General features: G+C 45.5%; 1 protein-coding gene across 1 annotated transcript in view; it reads left to right on the top strand.

Moving 5' to 3' along the window:
- Positions 1–1,369: 1,369 nt before the first annotated feature.
- The window catches only part of FSCN2 (fascin actin-bundling protein 2, retinal), a 72,113-nt gene continuing 53,761 nt past the window's right edge, over positions 1,370–19,721 (top strand). The window contains exon 1 of the mRNA XM_085617379.1: positions 1,370–2,322. Coding sequence (XP_085473505.1) covers positions 1,500–2,322 — 823 coding nt within the window. The 5' untranslated portion in view covers positions 1,370–1,499. The remainder of the gene's footprint in view (positions 2,323–19,721) is intronic.

Raw genomic sequence — 19,721 nt, 5'->3', positions numbered from 1 at the left:
GCCGAGTGGATTACTGCTTTTGTCAAAGAGGTCCTTTTGTTACCACAGTTCATAAGGTACAACTCCAATATAGAACAGTGACTGTCACAGACAGTCATCAAGAGCTGCATACAAACTGCATAAAATAGGTTAGGAAGTTCTGTGTTTTTTCTCAGTCTTTCATTAACAATTCTTTACTGAAAAGTGTTTGGGTAGATAAATATCCTTATTAGTATAGCCAGCCTTTACCAGTGCTTTAAAACAAATTAAATGTATGTGAGAGGAGCTATTGAGAGATGAGGGTCACTTTTGGCTGGTGGTAGTGAAGTCATGCGAGGAGGTGGTCATGGGGTGGGGGTCAAATGATTGTCGCACCGGGCGCCAACAGATCTAAAGCCGGCCCTGTTTGGCCTAGTCGTGCCGCACGTTGTTTAGCGGTTGGCGCGCGCCTTGCAAAGACGTGCCCTCCTCCTGATGGCTGCACGTGGTACCTCCCGGCAGGGGAGCACTGGGGCGCGTATTTAGAGCTCACCGGCGTCTGGGAACAGATGGAGGCTGCGCCGCGGGGTGCCTCCAAGAAGCCTAACCGGATTACACGGATGGAGCGTCAGACCCACTGCCAACGAGATTAGCTGTTGGAATAGAGAGTGCCGGCAGGTGGGGGGAGGTGACCTGGTGCCACACCGGGGGAATCAGAGAACCAGGTAACTTTATACAAGTGCAAAAGGAAGGGATACGCGCCGAGAGAACTCGGCGCATGGTGGGGGCAGGTCGGTTGTGGGGCTCCGGTTACCGGCCCTATTTCTTTCTTTCCACCTGCCGCTAGATAGCTGGTTGCGTGGAGGGCTGCGGTGGTAAGAGGAGCCTGGGAGGCAGCGTCCACAGAGAGAGAGCCGTCGCTCTGTGGTGGCAAAGGGAACAAAGGTACCTGTGGAAGGGGCACTTAAAAGCATCGGCGGCGTTTATGTTGAGGAGCTGGGCACGTGAATAGGGCACTCACAAAGGGCCCTTTGTGCCACATTGTGCGCAACATTTCCTTTGTGTCTTAAGCAGACATCCACAGCGATTGGCTGCCCACAGCCGCCAGCTCAATAGGATCTTGGAGAGAATTCTGGTAATCCTAGAGGCACTTAATTAACCGGACCACAGACCCAACCAGCCGCGGCCGGGCCCCCGTCGGAGTAAAACCATGGGGCGCATTAGTCCCTCGCCTGAACATTAGGTCTGTTGGGGGCAGGAGGTCGCATGACCGGTCTGCGCACTCGTCAACAACCTGCAGCTTAAATGCAGGAGGTACCGAGTTCCGAGCGGCGGGGTGCCAGCCAGCGGATCAAGGCCACGTCATCAGCTGCGGGGCTGAGGAGTACCAGAGTTCAGTCCCACTAATCCAGATATTCCCTGGCCGCGCTGCAAGACAGGTGCCTCGCATTCCTGTGCGGGCATTCCGGGGGGTTGCAGTGGAAAACAGGACACATTGAGCGATTGGTCGCAATACACAAGACGGCTTCTTTGGGTGAAAGATGCCATCCAACGGAATACACCAGGTCTTGAAGATTCAGTTTGGCTTGCTCAACTCTGAGAGCCGGTACCTGACCGCTGAAGCCTTTGGCTTCAAGGTCTACGCTTCGGCATCAAGCCTCAAGAGGAAGCAGATCTGGTCTCTGGAGCAAGACGAGGTCGACAATGGTACAGTCTACTTGAAGAGCCATCTGGGCAGGTACCTGACTGCCGACAAAGATGGTAGGGTATCTTGTGAGGCCGAGAAGCCTGAAGCAAACTGCCGGTTCACAATTACGGCCCAGTCCGATGGACGGTGGGCCTTACAGTCGGAGCCCCACAAGCGGTTCTTTGGAGGCTCCCAAGACAAGCTCTCCTGCTTCGCCCAGACCATTACGGAGAGCGAGCTGTGGGCAGTGCACCTGGCGATCCACCCCCAAGCCAATCTGTTGAGCGTCAGCCGGAGAAGGTATGCACACCTCAGCTCCCAGGAGGACGAGATCTCTACTGACAGCAACATCCCCTGGGGGGTGGATTCCCTGATCACTCTCATCTTCCTGGATAAACGCTACTGCCTGAAGACCTGTGACAATAGGTACCTGCGGAACGATGGGCGGCTGGTCAAAGAGCCTGAAGAGGCGACCCGCTACACCCTGGAGTTCAAGACTGGAAAACTAGCCTTCAAGGACTGTGTCGGCAAGTATCTGACTCCCATGGGCCCAACAGGGACTCTGCGATCAGGGAGGAGCTCCAAGCCCGGCAAGGACGAACTTTTCGACCTGGAGGAGAGCCACCCGCAGGTGGTGTTTGTGGCTTCCAATGGAAGATTTGTTTCCATACGGCAAGGTAAAGGGTCAGTGCTTTCACAAAGTTCTTAAATAGGCATGAGCCATGGCCCCTCTAATGTCATTAAAATAAAAAATGTAACATAGCATGGATGATTGTGATGGCAGACAAAGACTACCCAACCAAATTGATCTCCAAATTCTCCACTGTAGAGTCAGTTGTTACTTCACAGTTCTGAGCTTAGTCTGCTCTGTCGTGTTATTGTTAATAACTTTTTAAACTCTCTTATAGATTTTGTCAATACCACTCCTGGTGGAAGGCAGTTTCATTCGTTTGCCACACAATTTAGGAGTCCCTTTTTCTATAATTTACACCACTATCTGGATTACCTCATCATTACTTTTATTTGTAGTGGTTACTATGTAACAACAACTGCTCTGTGCTTATGGGGGATGTGGTGAGCACGTGCTAACAACCTGCCAGAACCACCATAGGCTCTGGCAGGATCCTCCTATCACATTTTCTCAAGCCATTACAGGCATGAACCAGCGGCGTATTGCAAAATTATACCCCTCGTTCCCCCTAAAGAATATGAAGGTGGACCCCTGAGTATACCATAACTCACAGATGTTCATTGGCCTTGGGTTTAATAGGGACCCTCTGAGTGGCTGAGGGACCCCTGAATTGTTGGGCACCCCTCTAGTGCAGGGGCCTGCAGGACGCCCCATCACTGGTGATTCCTTGGATGGCTGTATCCCTTGATATTAAATTAACCCTAACATTTGAGATACTAATAACGTATTACCAGCATGTAACGAGTATGCCCGGCGCTGCTAGCATGAGTGGCAGTGCTGAGTCCGTCACTCATTCTGGCAGTGCTGTAACTCATCTTTTAATGATGCTTCATTAAATGCTGAAAGCCGTTTCTCAAATATTTAGCTTATTCCCTCTTGTCTCCCCTCACCTACCGCTACCCACTGGTGGTTCTTTCCTGCCTTTCTTGCCACTTGAAAGGTTCTTCCTTTCTTTAAAAAGCAGGGCGTTAAAAGATGAAAATATTCCAAAGCTATAGAACCACATTGTTCCTGAGTAAGGTTTCAGGTTTTTCACTGACCAGTTAATATCACCATTTTGTTTATTCCTAAATGCTCCCATTGTGAACAGATAAGGGCAATGATTTAAATGGGCCGGTACTGTCCGGTACATTTTTATTTTGAGAGGGAGTGTACCGGCTCTTCTCAAGAGAAATGCAATACTTTTAATTGGAGAGTACTGGCACTTCTCAGAAACAAGCAGGCACTCTGGTGCATAGTACCTTCACTTATATTTTTCCATTTCAAGCACTGGATAAGGGCACCTTGACACTTGAAAATAAAGTAATATTTTATTTATTTATTTATTTATTTATTTAAGAAGCTTATAAAGCGTGCAGCTACCCAAAAGGGTCTCCCGGGGCTATCGGCGGACAATAGCAAGGCACAGCAAAAAGAATACCCAAGAAGGCAGGGTTCAGCCAGGGCTGCTGAAGAGCATCGTTTTTAGGCTCTTACGGAACTGAAACAGCGAGTAAGATGCCCATCGTCACACGTTTTGTCCTCATGAGGAAGCTGGGATTTGAACTATGGTTTCTTGTTTCATCGGTGTGAAACAACAACTAGACAGCATCTCATTTTCCCACCGGGTTGTAAGATCACCTGAAGTGCCCTGGAGATATTGGCTGCAGACAGAGATGTGCGAATTCTAGATAGAGCCTGGCGACCAGATGGGGCTAAGGCCTCAATTCTCAAGGACAAGATCTCGCTGTTAAATAGTCAACAAAGAAAATTAGCATTATTGCTCTGAGCGCTTGGGCGTTCCCTACCCCCAGTAAACTCGTGCCAGAGGCAAAGGTGCAGGGTTGTTCATTTATTGGACTAAAGTGAACTGCACACAGCTGTGTTACCTTGATGGCAAATCCAGTCGTAAGACATGCAGCGGGGTGTGGTTCACAGCTTTCTTACCTCCGTTCATCTACCAGGCCTTGTCTCAAGGTACAGCATCAGGTCACACGGTGCGTCTGAGATGCTTCAGGGAAAGGGCCCTTCTGCACCCCAGAGCTCTCTGCAAAATCGGTGTTGTGAAGTTCAAGCAGAGACGTTTTAAGGCATGGGCGAAGTGGGCTCTGGCCCAGGGCACCAGCCTTTCTCTGTCGTGCAGAGTCTTGCCCTAATTGCTTCAATTTATTTGTAATGTGGATGAATTGTGCAAGTCTATTACAGACATTTAGCAGGAAAATGCTGTTTATGTTTCATGCAATATCCATAAAAAATGTTTCTTTTAATGAAAACAGGAGCTCACATTTCAGAATTGAGAGGGTGTCGGAGATTATTTGCAGTAATATTAGTGAGCTGCTGCTGTGTTTCATACTGAAAACACAGGTCACTATCCCTAAATATTAGATGTAAACGGTGAACAACCTTTACAACGCAACTGTTACAACGCACAACACTTACAACAAAATTTTTACAACGCAACATCCACTACAACGCATTCCATTACATAGCATGACACTACAACGCATGTTTAAAAACTACCTTTACAACGCATTCCATTACATCGCATACTACCTTTACAACGCATACCATTACAACGCAATCCAACACTTACCCTACTGTTGCACCCCCTGGAGTTAGAATAGTAATTTTTACCCCTATACTATGCGTTGTAATGGTATGCGTTGTAAAGGTAGTATGCGATGTAATGGAATGCGTTGTAAAGGTAGTTTTTAAACATGCGTTGTAGTGTCATGCTATGTAATGGAATGCGTTGTAGTGGATGTTGCGTTGTAAAAAATGCGTTGTAAGTGCATGCGTTGTAAAAGTGTGCGTTGTAACGACATACATCCGATGTAAACACATCTAGAATTTGGAAGAGTCTGTCTGAGTACTGTCAGTGATCTGGCCAAAGAAGGAATGAAAGAGCTGAAACCCGATCATAAATTAAGAGCTGTTCTGAACAGGAGCCCCAAAAATACATTTGGCCCAGGGCCCCCAAAATCCTTAAGATGTCCCAGGTTCAGGGAATAGCGAACCCTTTCAAGTAACAACAGAAGGTCATGTGAAAAGAGAAGCCGAGTGTCCTTGGAAAAAGGTGAGGACCTCGGGGTACTCATTTTTAAATAGAGCTGGGGGATTATGATCTAATTCCTCCCGACATGGCCATGCAAAAGAGGGCAGTTGTCCCTGAGCGAGACCTTCCCACCCAGGGGACTGTAAGGAGACCGCAAGTAGCGTGCAAAACGCAGCAGCTAAGTGTAAGAGGATCAGAACACAAAAGTAAGCTACTGCCAAGATGTGTCTTGAGGTCATCTGTGCTGGGCACCTGGGACGGAGAACTGGAATGTGTCCAGTAAGAGGTTCGGCATCAGACGAGCCTGGAGCTGGCCAGCCATGCGCGCTCCATTATGCAGGAGTGTGTATAATGGCCAACACAAAAGGGTTTTATTTATTTCCATATTTACTCCTGTCTGCTTTTTCAGGCTGGGCCTTTAATACCAGTCAACAAGGACGTCTCGCTGCTGTAGACACATTTCAAAACTAATTTTCAGAACATTTATGATTGTCTGTGTGGGGGATTTTTTTCGAATGTTGCTTCAGTTCAAAGAAACTGGTGTGGGGCATCGGTTGACAGGTGGGAGGGTTGTTTGATTCAATGCACTACAAAGGAAACTATGCAGTCACCTTTAACACAAATGGCGAGAAAGTCCCCTGAATGAAGAATGCATTGTCATGTACACACCTGTAATGCACAGCTGTTCGGACAGCCTGTGAGAAAGCAAGTTGCTTGTCTGAAGTCACTGCCGTTACCCAGAGTACACGCCTATCAGGACAGGCGTATAGTGCAGCTCTCATTTTATAATGCATCTGCGATCAGTACACCCCTTCCCTTTCGAAAACCTTTCCACGACAGCATAGACTGCCGCTCGGCAGTCAGTCATTGCTTAACAAGAGAGTCACTGTCCGTTCACAAATACATACAATTCTTAAACGATCACACTGGCTAATTCAGTGCCCTAAAAATACCCACTTGGTAGTATAAGACAAGCAGATAGGGGCCACAGGGCCCTTTATGCCACCTAACTCGTTAAATAACCAGACATTTTGGTGCACCAGACCCACTGTACTGCCAGGACCTTGGGACCACCATACACACTGTAGCACCAGGTGCACTGGCCCACCAAGAACGCTGTACCATCAGACCCATCAGACCACCCAGCACTCTGTGCCACCAGGTCCACAGGACCACCAAGAACGCTGTACCATCCGACCACCAAGCACTCTGTGCCACCAGGTCCATAGGACCACCAAGAACGCTGTACCATCCGACCACCAAGCACTCTGTGCCACCAGGTCCATAGGACCACCAAGAACGCTGTACCATCCAACCACCAAGCACTCTGTGCCACCAGGTCCATAGGACCACCAAGAACGCTGTACCATCTGACCACCAAGCACTCTGTGCCACCAGGTCCATAGGACCACCAAAAACGCTGTACCATCCAACCACCAAGTACTCTGTGCCACCAGGTCCATAGAACCAACACGCACACTACCCACCAGGCCCTATTGGGCCATCAAGAAGTGTGTACCGTCAAGCCCACTACAGCATCAGGCCTACATGCCCTCCAGGCCCAGGAAACCATCAGGCTCATAAATTTGGAATCACAGGTACACAAAAATCCACATGTAATGAGGCAGCATCCACAGATTTTCCTTAAATAAAAAAAAACATAATGAAATCATGTTATTGAGAATTTAGGAATCAATACGAGTCCCAAAACACCATATTCAATAACACATATAACATCTTCGTATGTCATTAGCAGCAACGAAAACACCCTTTTTTGCAGAAAAATCCTAAAAAGCAAGACACAGGCTTGTGCGGAAAAAATAAGCCACGCATAACTCGTTGAAAGTTAGGCCCTTATGAAACTAATCTTTTCGAAATTTTAATCTGCGACACATAACCTCATACTTAGAAATAGTATTACTATGATCAAATCCTCCGCTATTGCGACTATGCAGGTTATGTGCAGTTCTTAGATTCCCTGTTTGGCTGTCATGATTGCCACATCGTCTGAGATTAAATAAGGCCATGAGTTTCCCTTACAAAATAGTATCTGTCCAAGGTAGGTCCAGAAGGGCTGGATACTTGCAGGTTGTCAGAGTAACCACTGTAAATTAGTTAAAATTAATTTGCTGTAAGTAAATTTAGCTTTTGTGGATGTCCTGAATATCCAGCGCAGATCAGGCCCTCGTGGACCCACGTCGAACACTTGCTTGGCTTACAGTATGGCGAATGACCAAAAGTAGAGAAGAGGCCAGCCTGTGGGCAAAAATACTTTAAAATAATTTAAAAAACATCACAAATGTAGCCATCCTCCAACAGTCCCAAAACATACTTCAGTGGTCGTGGTCCCAGTTCACAGGCCAAACAAATGTTCAGAATAAGACAGTGGCAAGTGTTGTAATTTAGTACAATGGTATATTCCTTCCTCTGCTTTCTTTCCCCTTCTCCCCCCCCCCATCTTTCCCTTTTTTATTGTATTCCCCATTCCATGGAACCTTCAGGTGAAGCTCAAGTTAGAATGTTGGTGTGAGCCCCCCGAACGGTCGGGTTGTGGAGGATCTCGCAGTGAAGAAACGTCTTACCTTTCGTACTTCTTGGAGTCATTATTCAACACCAAGTCTCCCACCGACGTGTATCCAGTATTGTCTATATAGCACTTTTGCTGTATCAGATGCAAATTAAAATGACATTTTCCCTTTGCACCCCCATTGCAAATTCTATCCCCGCTCCCGACATACCATTTTTGTTTTCCAGTAACAGTTTCTGTTTTGACATCCTTGTTTTTTTAAAGTTTTTTTTTTACCTCTGACCCTGGAAGGAATCAGAGATGAGAACTGTCTCAACAGTGTCATATACACGCCACGGGTATCTCCAGTGGCGTAGCAAGGTCCGGTGGTACCCGGTGCAGAAAATGTCGTGTCACCCCCGGCTTGACAAAATGGCACAAATGTGTGATTAAAACACATATTTTGGCCATTTTGTCACCCCCTCAGTGATAACACCCAGGGCGGCCCGCACCCACCGCACCCCCTTCCTACGCCACTGGGTATCTCACCGCCTATACCGAAATGCCGCTTACCATCAACCTTGAGTCAGTCATTCCTCAGGTCAAGCACTCATCCCTTTTAACCTCTGGCTACAGTTGTCTGCTAGAGCTCATGCCATTAATACCAAAAACAAACACAGAGCCCAGGGGCTTTGTGTAAGCCCTCTTCAGCCATGGGGCCATTTAGGTCAGCCTTCAGGAGCTCTGCTTCTTGAAAAAGTCATACACATTTTTGATCAGGCCAGAGGAATATTTCAGTCTCACCTTTAGGTATTGGCTATTAGGTGTGTTGGTCCACCTGATTAAAGAGTGCTTTCCATCACAAAGCCTGGAGGGTGAAGGGTGGTGTCAATGCGCTACAATAAAAGCACTTTATAAGGTTTAGTGGGAATTTTACAGTGCTATAAATCTGCAGAGACATTTTATTTATGTGCTTGTGAGGCCTTCCGTGGCCGACTAACTCATAGGACTAACAGGACAAGGAGGTGGCCTGCAGATTCTGCAATTATAAGAAAGAGTCATGGTTACACCTTCTGTGCTGTTGTCCTGCAGTGCCAAATTACCTAAAGAAGAAAATTCACTCTTCCTTGGAGTGTTGGTCACTGTGCTTCTCCCATACTGATACAATAACCCTATCGAGGTGTGGTAAATATGTAGAGAAGCTTGAGGGCCTACTCCACCCCATCCTGCAGATCCGCACTCGGTTACCTTCTCTCAAAGACGGATGACGGACTACTTCACGGCGAGATCCAGAATTAGGCAATGGCGCGGCAAAGGACTCACTGTTAACTACAACACGCTAAGAGGGAAAGTGGTCCCCTTTGACGACCCCCACTACTTTCAACCCCCATATGAATACCGCATAGGCCCAGCCTGACTTATTTTTAACCCCCTAACGCCCTTCGGGGGCATCAATATTTGCACTTTAATCATTTTAATCACTGCCTCAAAAATCGATCAGCTTGCTGGGTTTTAGACACGTATATACAGACTGCAACTATGACAATTTTTTATTATTGTACAATCTCTACTTTGCACATGGACAATAACGGTGCTCTTTCTTAATAATTGTTTTATTGTAAAATTGTTATGGTTTTTACTAACTAAACAATACATTGTTTGACAAAGACAGTTCAATATTGCCATTAGTGAGGCCCTGCAGCACTTTTGGGTTTGGGTACCTGCACGCCCAATTCTCGAGGATGCTGTCATAAAATGGAGTCTGTTTTATGTTTTCCAGTAGTGTGGACATGGTTAATATATTGGGCTTGCATGTTTTGTGTAGCCCAATATGGTGTTTGCAGCAGGAGGTATTTTCCAATTCAGATATGTGCCATCTGAGGGACTGGGACGTGCATTACCTACCCTGAGCATTGTAAATGAGGTACCGGAGACTATAGTTATGATTGTTTACTATTGAGAACTACAAGATAAGTTATTGAGACAGAATAAAATCACGTACTTTATGCAGAACCTGTCTCTTTGCCTAAAAAAATTGGTTAACGGAACTGCATAATAAAATTGATTGGATATAAAACAGTAAAATTATCAAAATATGAATCGTTATGCAGTTACAATACTCTTCCAGCACATACAAATTGTTAGTATTGTTAGTTCCTTGACATAAGTCCATGTATTTCGCATGTTTTCCCAATAATTAAAATGTCTTGTTTGATCCTGGGCATTCGTCTGCTGTTTCTCGAACTGTTCAATTGTTTTAGAATGTAGACTTTACTATGAGAACTACGTTTCTTGTAAGGTGGGTAGTACGTGTTTGTGCGGTAATTATAACAATTTAGAATTATCTGCCACATGTACTGGGTGTTTGGGTGGCAAAATACACCTGGGCTTACTTTGGCTTGGTTGTTGTAATCGCCTGCACTTCTTTGCCTTCTTTCTCTTTTTTATGAATTGCAAGTGTTTCTGGCTATTTGGTAGATGTTTGTTTGATGTTGAATCGGCTTAGGGTGTATGAACGGTACCTGTAAGCTTGTTTCTAGTTGCTCACTGATGGTTATCAGATTATGTTATCTGTTGCAGAAGTGTGGATTATTGATTGTATCAATGGGCTGGGATTAGGCTGAGAGATCATTTTCTAGTTCGAAGTCGCTCAACTTTTGTTTTGAGATAGAGGCAGGTTTTGAGCAGTTTCTGGAAGGAGGAATGTTTGCAGGTGGCAGAACATGTCTTGGGGTTGTATTCCATAGTGTAGTAGGTTTTGCTGCAAAGCTAAGTCCTCTGACGTATGTTTTGTTGAAATGGGGACAGCAAGCTGCAGCTCTCAAGAGGGTTTTAAAGGTTCGCTTGGTTGGCATCTCTAGAGTTTTGTTTGTAGGAACTTTGGGCCCAGTTGAGCATTTCTGCTTTGTTTCTAATACAGCTTGATTTGAAGATATTGAGTTGCTTGAATGGTAACCGATATAGCACATGTATCATCTAGATGGAATAGGAGTCTAGGTGCCGCATTCTGCATGCACTCATTGGAGTCCTCTGATTAGATTGGAATAGCTCAGTTGTGACATTGTTATAGCTAGAATTGCCATAGATCTTTGTTTAAAAATAAGGAGGAGATCCTTTGGAAAATTCACAGTAGGTAGGCACTAGTTTATTTCCAGGATTAAGGAGAAATTGGACCATGGTGATGCCAGTTCTGCACTGTTTGTGTTGAGTAAGGAGTGGATCCTAGCGAAGGAGACAGAGAATGGAAGAGAGTAGAGGAGTTTTGTGCCAACCAGCATTTTTTTGTTTGCTGTGCAAGTGTTTATGTTTTTTGAGATTGAAGTGGGCATATTTTTCCAATTTTAAATGTGATCTGTGTTTTGTCAGCATACTGTAGCGTGAGTGATTGAACAGATAGTGTAGTTCTACAAAGCTCAGATAAATGTGGTATTTTTTTGAGGCAGTGATGCCAGATCCTTCTGACACTCCAAATGATAGAGCTTGAGAGGAGATTTGACCCAGAGAAACATTCAGTTTTATTTAATAAAAAGAACTGGAACCCTTTTAGTGCTAGGTTGGTGATTACCATATCTTGGAGTCTTTTGATTAGAATGTTGCGCTCGACGGTATGTAAGGCCACGGAAAGGTGTGGTAGCATAAAGCTGACGGCACCATCTTTATCTGCCTGCACTTTCAGGTCATCCCATAAAGAAACTAGGCCGAATGTTTTACAGGGTTTCAACCCATTTGTGTATCAGTGAGTCACCTGTATTATTCCAAGAAGATGTAGAGTTAATGATATACCAAGCATGCTGGTACTTTTCCTGGAAATGGTAAGTTTGAGATTGTCCTAGTTTTGTTTGTGTCACTGTGGTCTAAAGAACTTTGTTTTCGGTAATGGTTTGATGTGTGTGATTTTAAATTGTGGAAGCATCACTGCATCCTCCAGGGAGATGTTGAAGATGTCCTGGTAAGCATCAGAGATTCAAGGGAAGGCCATGATTTCTTTGAAAATGTAAGGGAGGCATAGGTTTGTGAAGTGGCAGGGCTCTTGCTTTGTGTTATCAGAAGTTGTAGGAAGCTGGAGAGCAGTCTCTCCAGAGTTTGGATGAGCGCTCAGTGGGAGATCCATGAGAGGGTAGCTGGTGATGAGTATTTAGGCTTATTTTAGATTTGATGTGCCACACATTTATGAGTTTATAGAAGAGAAGATTGTTTAAAAATTCTTGAAAAGATTGGATTGTTGATGATCAGGCATCTTGGTTTTCATCTCAAGGATAAGTTTGAAGTCTTATTTGCTTAGCCATTTGGCATTCAATATCCTGTTACAGTAGAATTTGTTTGGGCTTTTCATAATATAGTATGGTACAATCTAAAGTGTAACCTTTATCCTAGTTTGTCGTATTATTTATTTTCCTCATTTTCTGTACTGTGGTCCTCTTCGTTTTTTAAACTTTTCTCAAGTCAATGCTGAACCAGTTATTCGGTTATCTCCTTTGGTTCTTGTGGAAGGTGGTGGAGGGCACAAGAGTATTGATGGCTTTTAATTAGTGTTTTGAGCTTTTGTGATATTTTAAAGGGGTTTGATGTTCAGGGGCGAAGGGTTTGTGTTCAAATAGTTTTTCTTGGTTAAGTTCATGGACTTGACCTTGCAAGACTTTAGGGCATTTTGTTGGATTGATTTTGTGTATATTGAGAAGGGAAAACTGAAAGGCAAAGTGTTCTCTCAAGGTTAGTTGGTAGCGGGGGTTGGGTTTGATAATGCCTTGGGAGCTGAAGATTTTATCAAGGCTGTGTGCCACTATGTAAAAGCTGCCTTTTATTCATAGGATTCTATGTTCTCAGATATCAATTGGAAACAATATTTGTTATAATTGGTCAAGCAACATGGTAAAGTCTCCTAGAAGGATCTGGTTTTGGTGGTCAGATATTATGGAAGTTACCACATCGCTAAAGGTATCTCCAAACTTGTGGTAATGGGCTGGAGTCTGCATAGCAGATGTTTGTGGCTTAGGTTTGGGGTATAGGTCAATTTGTGGAGAATTTCGCAATTTTTGAGTTAGAGTGTAAGGTAGTTACTATTTCTTTTTTGTAAACAATGGCTAAACGGTCTACTTCGTTGTCGATTTTTTGTGGCAACTTTCTAGCCTTCAGGAATTGTGTTTTGTGTAAATGGTGCACAATTGTCGAAGAATCAGGTGTCTCTGGTGCATAAGAATTCTATTTGTTTTCCTAACAGTAGGTCATGAATTTCGGGGGACTTTAGAAACTGATTTAGCATTGATTAGCTGACAGTGGAGTTTGTGTTTATGTTTCTCAGCTTTGACTGTTTCTATGGGGCTTTCTGGTGTCTTGGGTAGGATGGGGCCCGTGGTACAAAACAGGGCAGGTAATCAGACCAACAAAGGTGGTTGTTCCTATATTTTGGTATTGTGCGCTATGGAGACTTGGATGAGGTTTTGCGAAGAGGTGCATAAAAATTTGGGCCAACCTTGTTCTGCTTTGATAGGGATGTTTATTATTTGTGATGTGTAAAACATGAAAGATATTCTTTGTTGTTTTTTTACCTGAATGTCAGCTTAGCTGAACGAGAGGCATGTGGTGAGGATGTGGAGGGGAAGGACTTCTGTTTGTGTGAGATTCAGGTTCGAAGGGCTTGGAGGTAAACGTGCCATCAACATTTACTAGGAGTTTTAGTGAGTATTTATTTGAGCTTTGTGGTGTGTCCGAATGTGCTCTGTGGGGAAGAACCAGTGAGCTTTCCTGATGTGTAGGCTAAATGTTTCTACTGAGGAGGGATATTTGGGCTTGAACTGTGTTTGCTGTTTTGAACGTTGACTGTGTTGATGGTGGGTCTGCTCGGTTTTCTTGCTTGTATGTTTGTGTGGCAATTAGGGAGGCCTGCTGGTGTACCAGAGCATTTGAATGCCTTTGCTTTTATTTCCTATCATGTTTTACGCGTTTTTCCACTGCATGATCTGTGTAGCATAATCTCAAGGGGTTAGTTGACTTATTATAGCAGGGTTCTTATCGTCTCCGATTTGTTGATGACTATCTATGTGGAGGAAGATTAGCTTCCACTGTTGATTGCAAAGTCTTTTAGGTTTGTGCTGATTTGATAGTGTGTTAGAGAATCCTCCTTAAGGCCACTGTTTACCTCAGTTTGGTTGTCTTGAGTCTGTCTGTCCGTCATTTTTGGTAGACGTATTCACTAATTTTGTTAGTGTTGTTGTTCTGTGATCAGAATATAATGGTTTAAGTTAAAACATGTTTTCGTTCTGATGGTATTTATGTGAGTTCCTTATGAGTTGGGTTCAGGGGTCTAGAATTCAGCCGATAGAATATTGTGGGAGGATTTAAATTTTTACAAAGCTCCAGTAAGTCTGAGAGTGGTGGTGGTTATATTTTTGATTGATGGTTTACGGTAGTCGATGTATTTTGCCGTCGATGAAGGTGGGTTTCTGTTCAGATCAAGGAGCTTGCTGGTTGGAAGAAACCACTTGCCTGCTGCTATGAGAACAGCATGGCACTCATGTATCTATTTTGAAGAAGCACCAATGGTTTGTGCAATGCTGGTTGGTTATTTGATTAATCCACTATTTGAAAACTTTACGTTTGGTTGTCTCCTACTCTTGTATATTAGTCATACAGATTAGTTCATTATTTGGGATTAGGTAACCAAAGTAGAATGTAAATGTCTACTTATGTTATAGTTGTATTTAGGGGATATGGTTGGTTCTGTTAATGTAGGCGTATTTAGCAGACAGAGGCTCCATGTGTTATAATAGATTCTGGTACAGTACTGTGGAAAGAGTTTATTTCTAAATGGGTTCTGAAGTTATGGATTAGATAGAATGTAATATGAAAAGGAGGATGTTGGTCTTGGGCTTTGACATCTTTGAACGAAAGTTTTCATCTGTTAGAAAACTGGTACTATCTTGATGCTAAGAGCATGTAAACTAAGTACAGTTAGTTAGTATTATTATGTGTATCTAGTTTAAGGGGCTTTGGGCCATATGTAGGTAAGATGTGTTTTGCGATTCTCTAATTGCAGTTTTTAGGGAATCGCAATTAGAGAATTGCAAAACGGAATGTAGGTGGGATTGGCAAAATATTTTGCGATTCCCACCTATTCCTTATTTGCGAATCCCAAATTGAGAGTCGCAAATAAGGAATACCTTGCCATTCATTCCTATGGGCTAGAAGGCCCATAGGAATGAATAGGAAGACATTCTCAATTAGTGATTCTCAATTAGAGAATCGCAAATTGAGAATGCAATTTCAAGGTTGCAAGGGTGTCAATAGGACACCCTTTTGCACCCCTGAAATAAACATGTGTGTACATGTGGCGCACAGACATGCGCTACGGGCATGTATGTGCGCCACAGGGCACTTTGAAAAATGCAAAAAAGTGCATTTTTCTAAGAAATCGCAAATTACCACCAACCTGAAGTTGGTGGTAATTTGCGATTCCTTAACAAAATCGCACAACTTGGGTGCTTCCTACATTGCATTTAAGGAATCGCTATTTGGGATTCCTTAAATGCATTAGCAAAATAAGGAATCGCAAAATTTGCGATTCCTTATTTTGCATGTGGGTTTTTGTGTGCTACATAGCACACTGCCCAAATTGCGATCGCAAACGCCGAAATTCGGCGAATTTCAGCATTTGCGATCGCAAATTGGCTTCCTACATATGGCCCTTTATGCCTAAATATGTATTTTCTTTTAGTATGTGATTTTTGCTCCTCGATGTGTGTCCACACTCTTGTTGATGCTGCACCAAGAGTGATTTTTCACCCACATGTGATTTATCACCTAAATGTGTTATTCTTCCTAAATATAATTTGTGCCTTTTAACCCCTTGCATGCTCATGACGGAACCACTCCGTCATGAGCCACGGGCGCGCTGTGCTCATGATGGAGTGGTTCCGTCATGATGCGGCCGTTGGCGGCCGCTCCGCCCACGCGGCGCTGTTTCCCCGCCTGTGCGGGCGATCAGCGCAAGTGGGTGGAGTCATGACGGAACCACGCCGTCATGAGCACAGCTCGCCCGTGACTCATGACGGCGTGGTTCCGTCATGAGCATAGCGGCGCCACGCTCACCCCAAACCCCCCCAGCGCTGCGGCGGAATTCGCACCGCAGCGAAGGGGTTAAAGCATTTTCATACTCTACCGGTGTTGCAGCAAGGGTGATTTTGTGGTTAAATATGATTTTACAACAAAATTTGGATTTATTGCTAGGCTGCAGATTATTTTGCACCAAGCACAATTTCGCACTTAAAAGGGATTTAGCACATAAACGTGATTTGTGTTTGTAAAAGGTTTTCACGCTCATAGCGATGTTGCATCAGTGGTGATTTCTTACCTCAGTGTAATGTTAACCAAATGAGATATCATACTGATACAGCTTGTATGTGTAGTACTAATATGTGATATCGTATTACCACATTTTCACTCTGTGCTGAGTAAATTTGCACTAAGGGTGATTTTGTGTTTCACTGTGTTTGTGCACTTAAATGATTTTTTTGCTTCTAAATGTGTTCTTTCTCTCAAAAGTGTCCCCACAGTCCTGTTAACGTTGCAGCAAGGGCGATTTTTACCTAAGTGTGAGTTTGCAACTTAATGTGCCTCAACCATACATGAGATACTACTGCTGCACACATTTGACTCCTAAAGTAACATCTTATTACTCTTAAAGCAAAATAGTTTTTTTCTACAGAATAATGCCCCACCACTGCATATTGCAGCTCTCTGATACTATGGCCTGATTAACAAATGTGCCGGTTATCCAGTCCGCCGTAATACAAGTGCATTATATGCCATGGCACTTGTAATAAAGTGAACAGGATATCCGTCATGTTGTGAAGGAGTAACCTGTTCACCAAACTCTAAATAAAGGACCTTAATCTGGTTCTCAGGATCGATAGTTTACACTTTTTTTTGCATAATTTTATTATGAACTTCAAAATAAAGAGCGATATATATCAGACCAAAGGCCAGAATGTATAACATCATCTGAGAGATCCTATGCCTTTCTGATCTATCCAAACATTAGTGCCAAACACCGTTGTCTCAGACTTGTCTTCATTAAAACTGACCTACTGATAAGGACATGAGGTCCATAAATGATACACTATGCTTTTTCTTCTTAGTCTCAAAAATTTCTTACAGGACAAAATGTATTAACTTTGGTTACCACAACCAGAAATGTTAGATATATATCACTCTGTATGAAAATGATATGGTCATGATCCAGCCTTTTTTATATCAACCATGGCAATATCTCCATCACATTGACTGATACCCTCCAGTCTCTAGCAGTTTCCATGGCTAGGAATGTTAATGCTGTTACTATGCTACCCTCCTCCACTTCTCTACTTCTCCCTACAATCACCGATATTCCCCTTGTGAACTGGTGCTAGACAGAATAATGTGAGCATAAATCGATTGACTATAACCTGGATCAAAGCTTCTGCTACACTCACACAGACCGAAACACAGTCAAGGACCAATCTTGGGGCCATCTGTCCTCCAAGTATCTACAACTGCCCCTCAATGCAATCTCCTTCTGTCAACCAATCTACACCAAACAACAAACACAAAGTAACTCTCCACAAAATGACTCTCTCCATGATTCACATGAGAGGTGTGATTAATCACATTATACTTCATCACACCTACTGACTATTGTGTAATATAAAGTCTGCAAACCACACTTTCCATTCCTCAATCCCACAAGCATTCTCCTCCCAGGGGCTGCTGTTCTAACCCTTCCTCTATTATAACCCTCCCCTTGTTACACCTCACGTGACACGCCATCTTTGGAGGAAACACCATGCAAACCAACGCCAATACTTTGGAACAATTGTCCATGCACATTACCACAAACACGTTCCTGAATAACCTGTAATAATAGATTCCACTAAACATTCTATAATCTTAGTCTCTGACCATGACATTCTAAAAGCAATCAAATATCAATCCACCCAAATAACCTCAGAAAACTCACCTCTTTTCAGTCAACATAGCTATTTGCTACTGTTAGAAGGTGGTTCTGACACTATGGGCCGCCCGGATTTTTCGCTTTTTGAGCACCTCATTGTTGAGCTTTTACGGTGGGAGAGCCTCATAAATTGCGACTCACCCACAGTGAACTCAGGGTGGAAGAGACATGCCAGGGAAAGTCAGTGTGTTTTACTGTGTTTTCACTTCCTTATTCCCCGATGGGAATGTGGAGCCAGGGGCTAGATTAATTTCAATTAGGCCTACAGATTCCAGACACGCACTCAAGTCCACTGTAGCAAATGTGAAAAGAAGTATTCTGCAGAGTCCAAAGTCATATTTGTACTGCTTTTGGGTCATCCAGAACTGTCATATTTCTCTGAGCCAGCCATGACCAGACCCAGGCTGAGGGCTGACCTTAGCTGGATGGATTGATAACCTTTCTTCCACAAGCTAGGGCCTCCTCTCCACGAAGAGAAGATGGGTGGGGCTGCAGGCCAATCCATCAACTGCTGTCGCTGGGTGCCAGGCACCAGGCTGCACCAAGGAGGGAAGGAGTTGGGTTTCAGAGGCCATGTGGCAGAGACACTGGACGCCGCCATTTTGAACAAACCCAGAGACTGGACAAGAAGGAGGGAGCAGGGGCAGGAAAGTGATGTGTCGCTGTTTGATAGGACCAACAGGGACTTCCTGCCAGCCCCCTACTCAACTTTTTAAAAGTGCTTGCACAGGAAGAGAAGGGCTCTCTGGGGTGTGGTCGGCGGAGGCTGAAGGTGCTGGAGCCTGGCGCAATGGGCAGTTGGAAGGAGAGACCCCCTGACTGCCCCCAGGACCCAAACAGCACCAGAAGAAGAGTCCAGGACCGGTGCGCAGGAGCAGTGGCCTCTGCGCAGGGAGAAGGGAGGCCCCGAAAGAGAGCCAGGCGAAAGGCTGGCGCAGACCGTTCGAAGACCGTTCCCTGCAGAAGGCACCCTCTTGGAGACCCGGAGGGCGAAGGAGAGTGCTCTCAGTGGCTGGGGAGCGCCACTTGGAGCAAAAGGACGTGAAAATGGAGGAGATCGGACCCCAGGGGGCTGAGATATGCCCCCCAGAAGGTACACGACCATTGACCTTTGATGGGACCGATGACGAAGCACGTGGGGCTCCGCCGCCGGTCTGGAAACTGCCCCCGGGGTGGGTCTGGTCCCGGGGGCTGCCCCCCAAGGAAGGAAAGTCGGGGTGCGCCGTCGCGCACCCCGTGAAGGTACCCCCGCGGGATGCCAGGAGCCCACCCTGGCCCTGCCGAAAAAGGAGGAGGGGGAGCGCTGTCGCGCTCCCCGGGAAGGTGGCCCTTGGCAGGGGGTCAGGAGCCCACCCTGGCCCACACCGAAACGAAGTGAGGGGGAGCACCGTTGCGCGCCCCCGAAGATGTTCGGGGGCCTGGGACCCCATCCCCGGGCCCCGAGTGCGGAGAAGGTGGGGGGAAGTGCCGTCGTACTCCCCCCGAAGAACCGCTCCAAGGAGGATGCGGCGTGTCTGCCCGCTGGAGCGGGCAGATGAGAAGAGTCGGGCCGACTCCTGCGGCAGCATGCGAGGGTGCTGGCCGGGCGGGGAGCCTGCGGGGGCAGCCGGGGGTGGGCTCCCCTCCATCACAGAGGCATGCGGGGGTCCCGGGTGGGACCGGGACCCCGAACACAAAGTGAGGAGGCGCGAGGAGCCCGGGTGGGACCGGGCCCCAGAAACCAGAAGAAGCGGGTGGGGGGGGGGCTCCCCGTGTCGCCTGGGGGTCCGGGTTGGACCGGGCCTCCTGCCGGAGGGAGAAGAAGCGGCGAAGCCGCCGGCACCACCAGCAGCGGCACCGCGGGAGAGCCACTCAGCTATT

Source organism: Triturus cristatus, chromosome 7 (assembly GCF_964204655.1).
Source record: "Triturus cristatus chromosome 7, aTriCri1.1, whole genome shotgun sequence".
Lineage (NCBI taxonomy): Eukaryota > Metazoa > Chordata > Amphibia > Caudata > Salamandridae > Triturus > Triturus cristatus.
The sequence above is the reverse complement of the archived record's forward strand: the minus strand, read 5'-3'. Positions and strand labels throughout refer to the sequence as shown.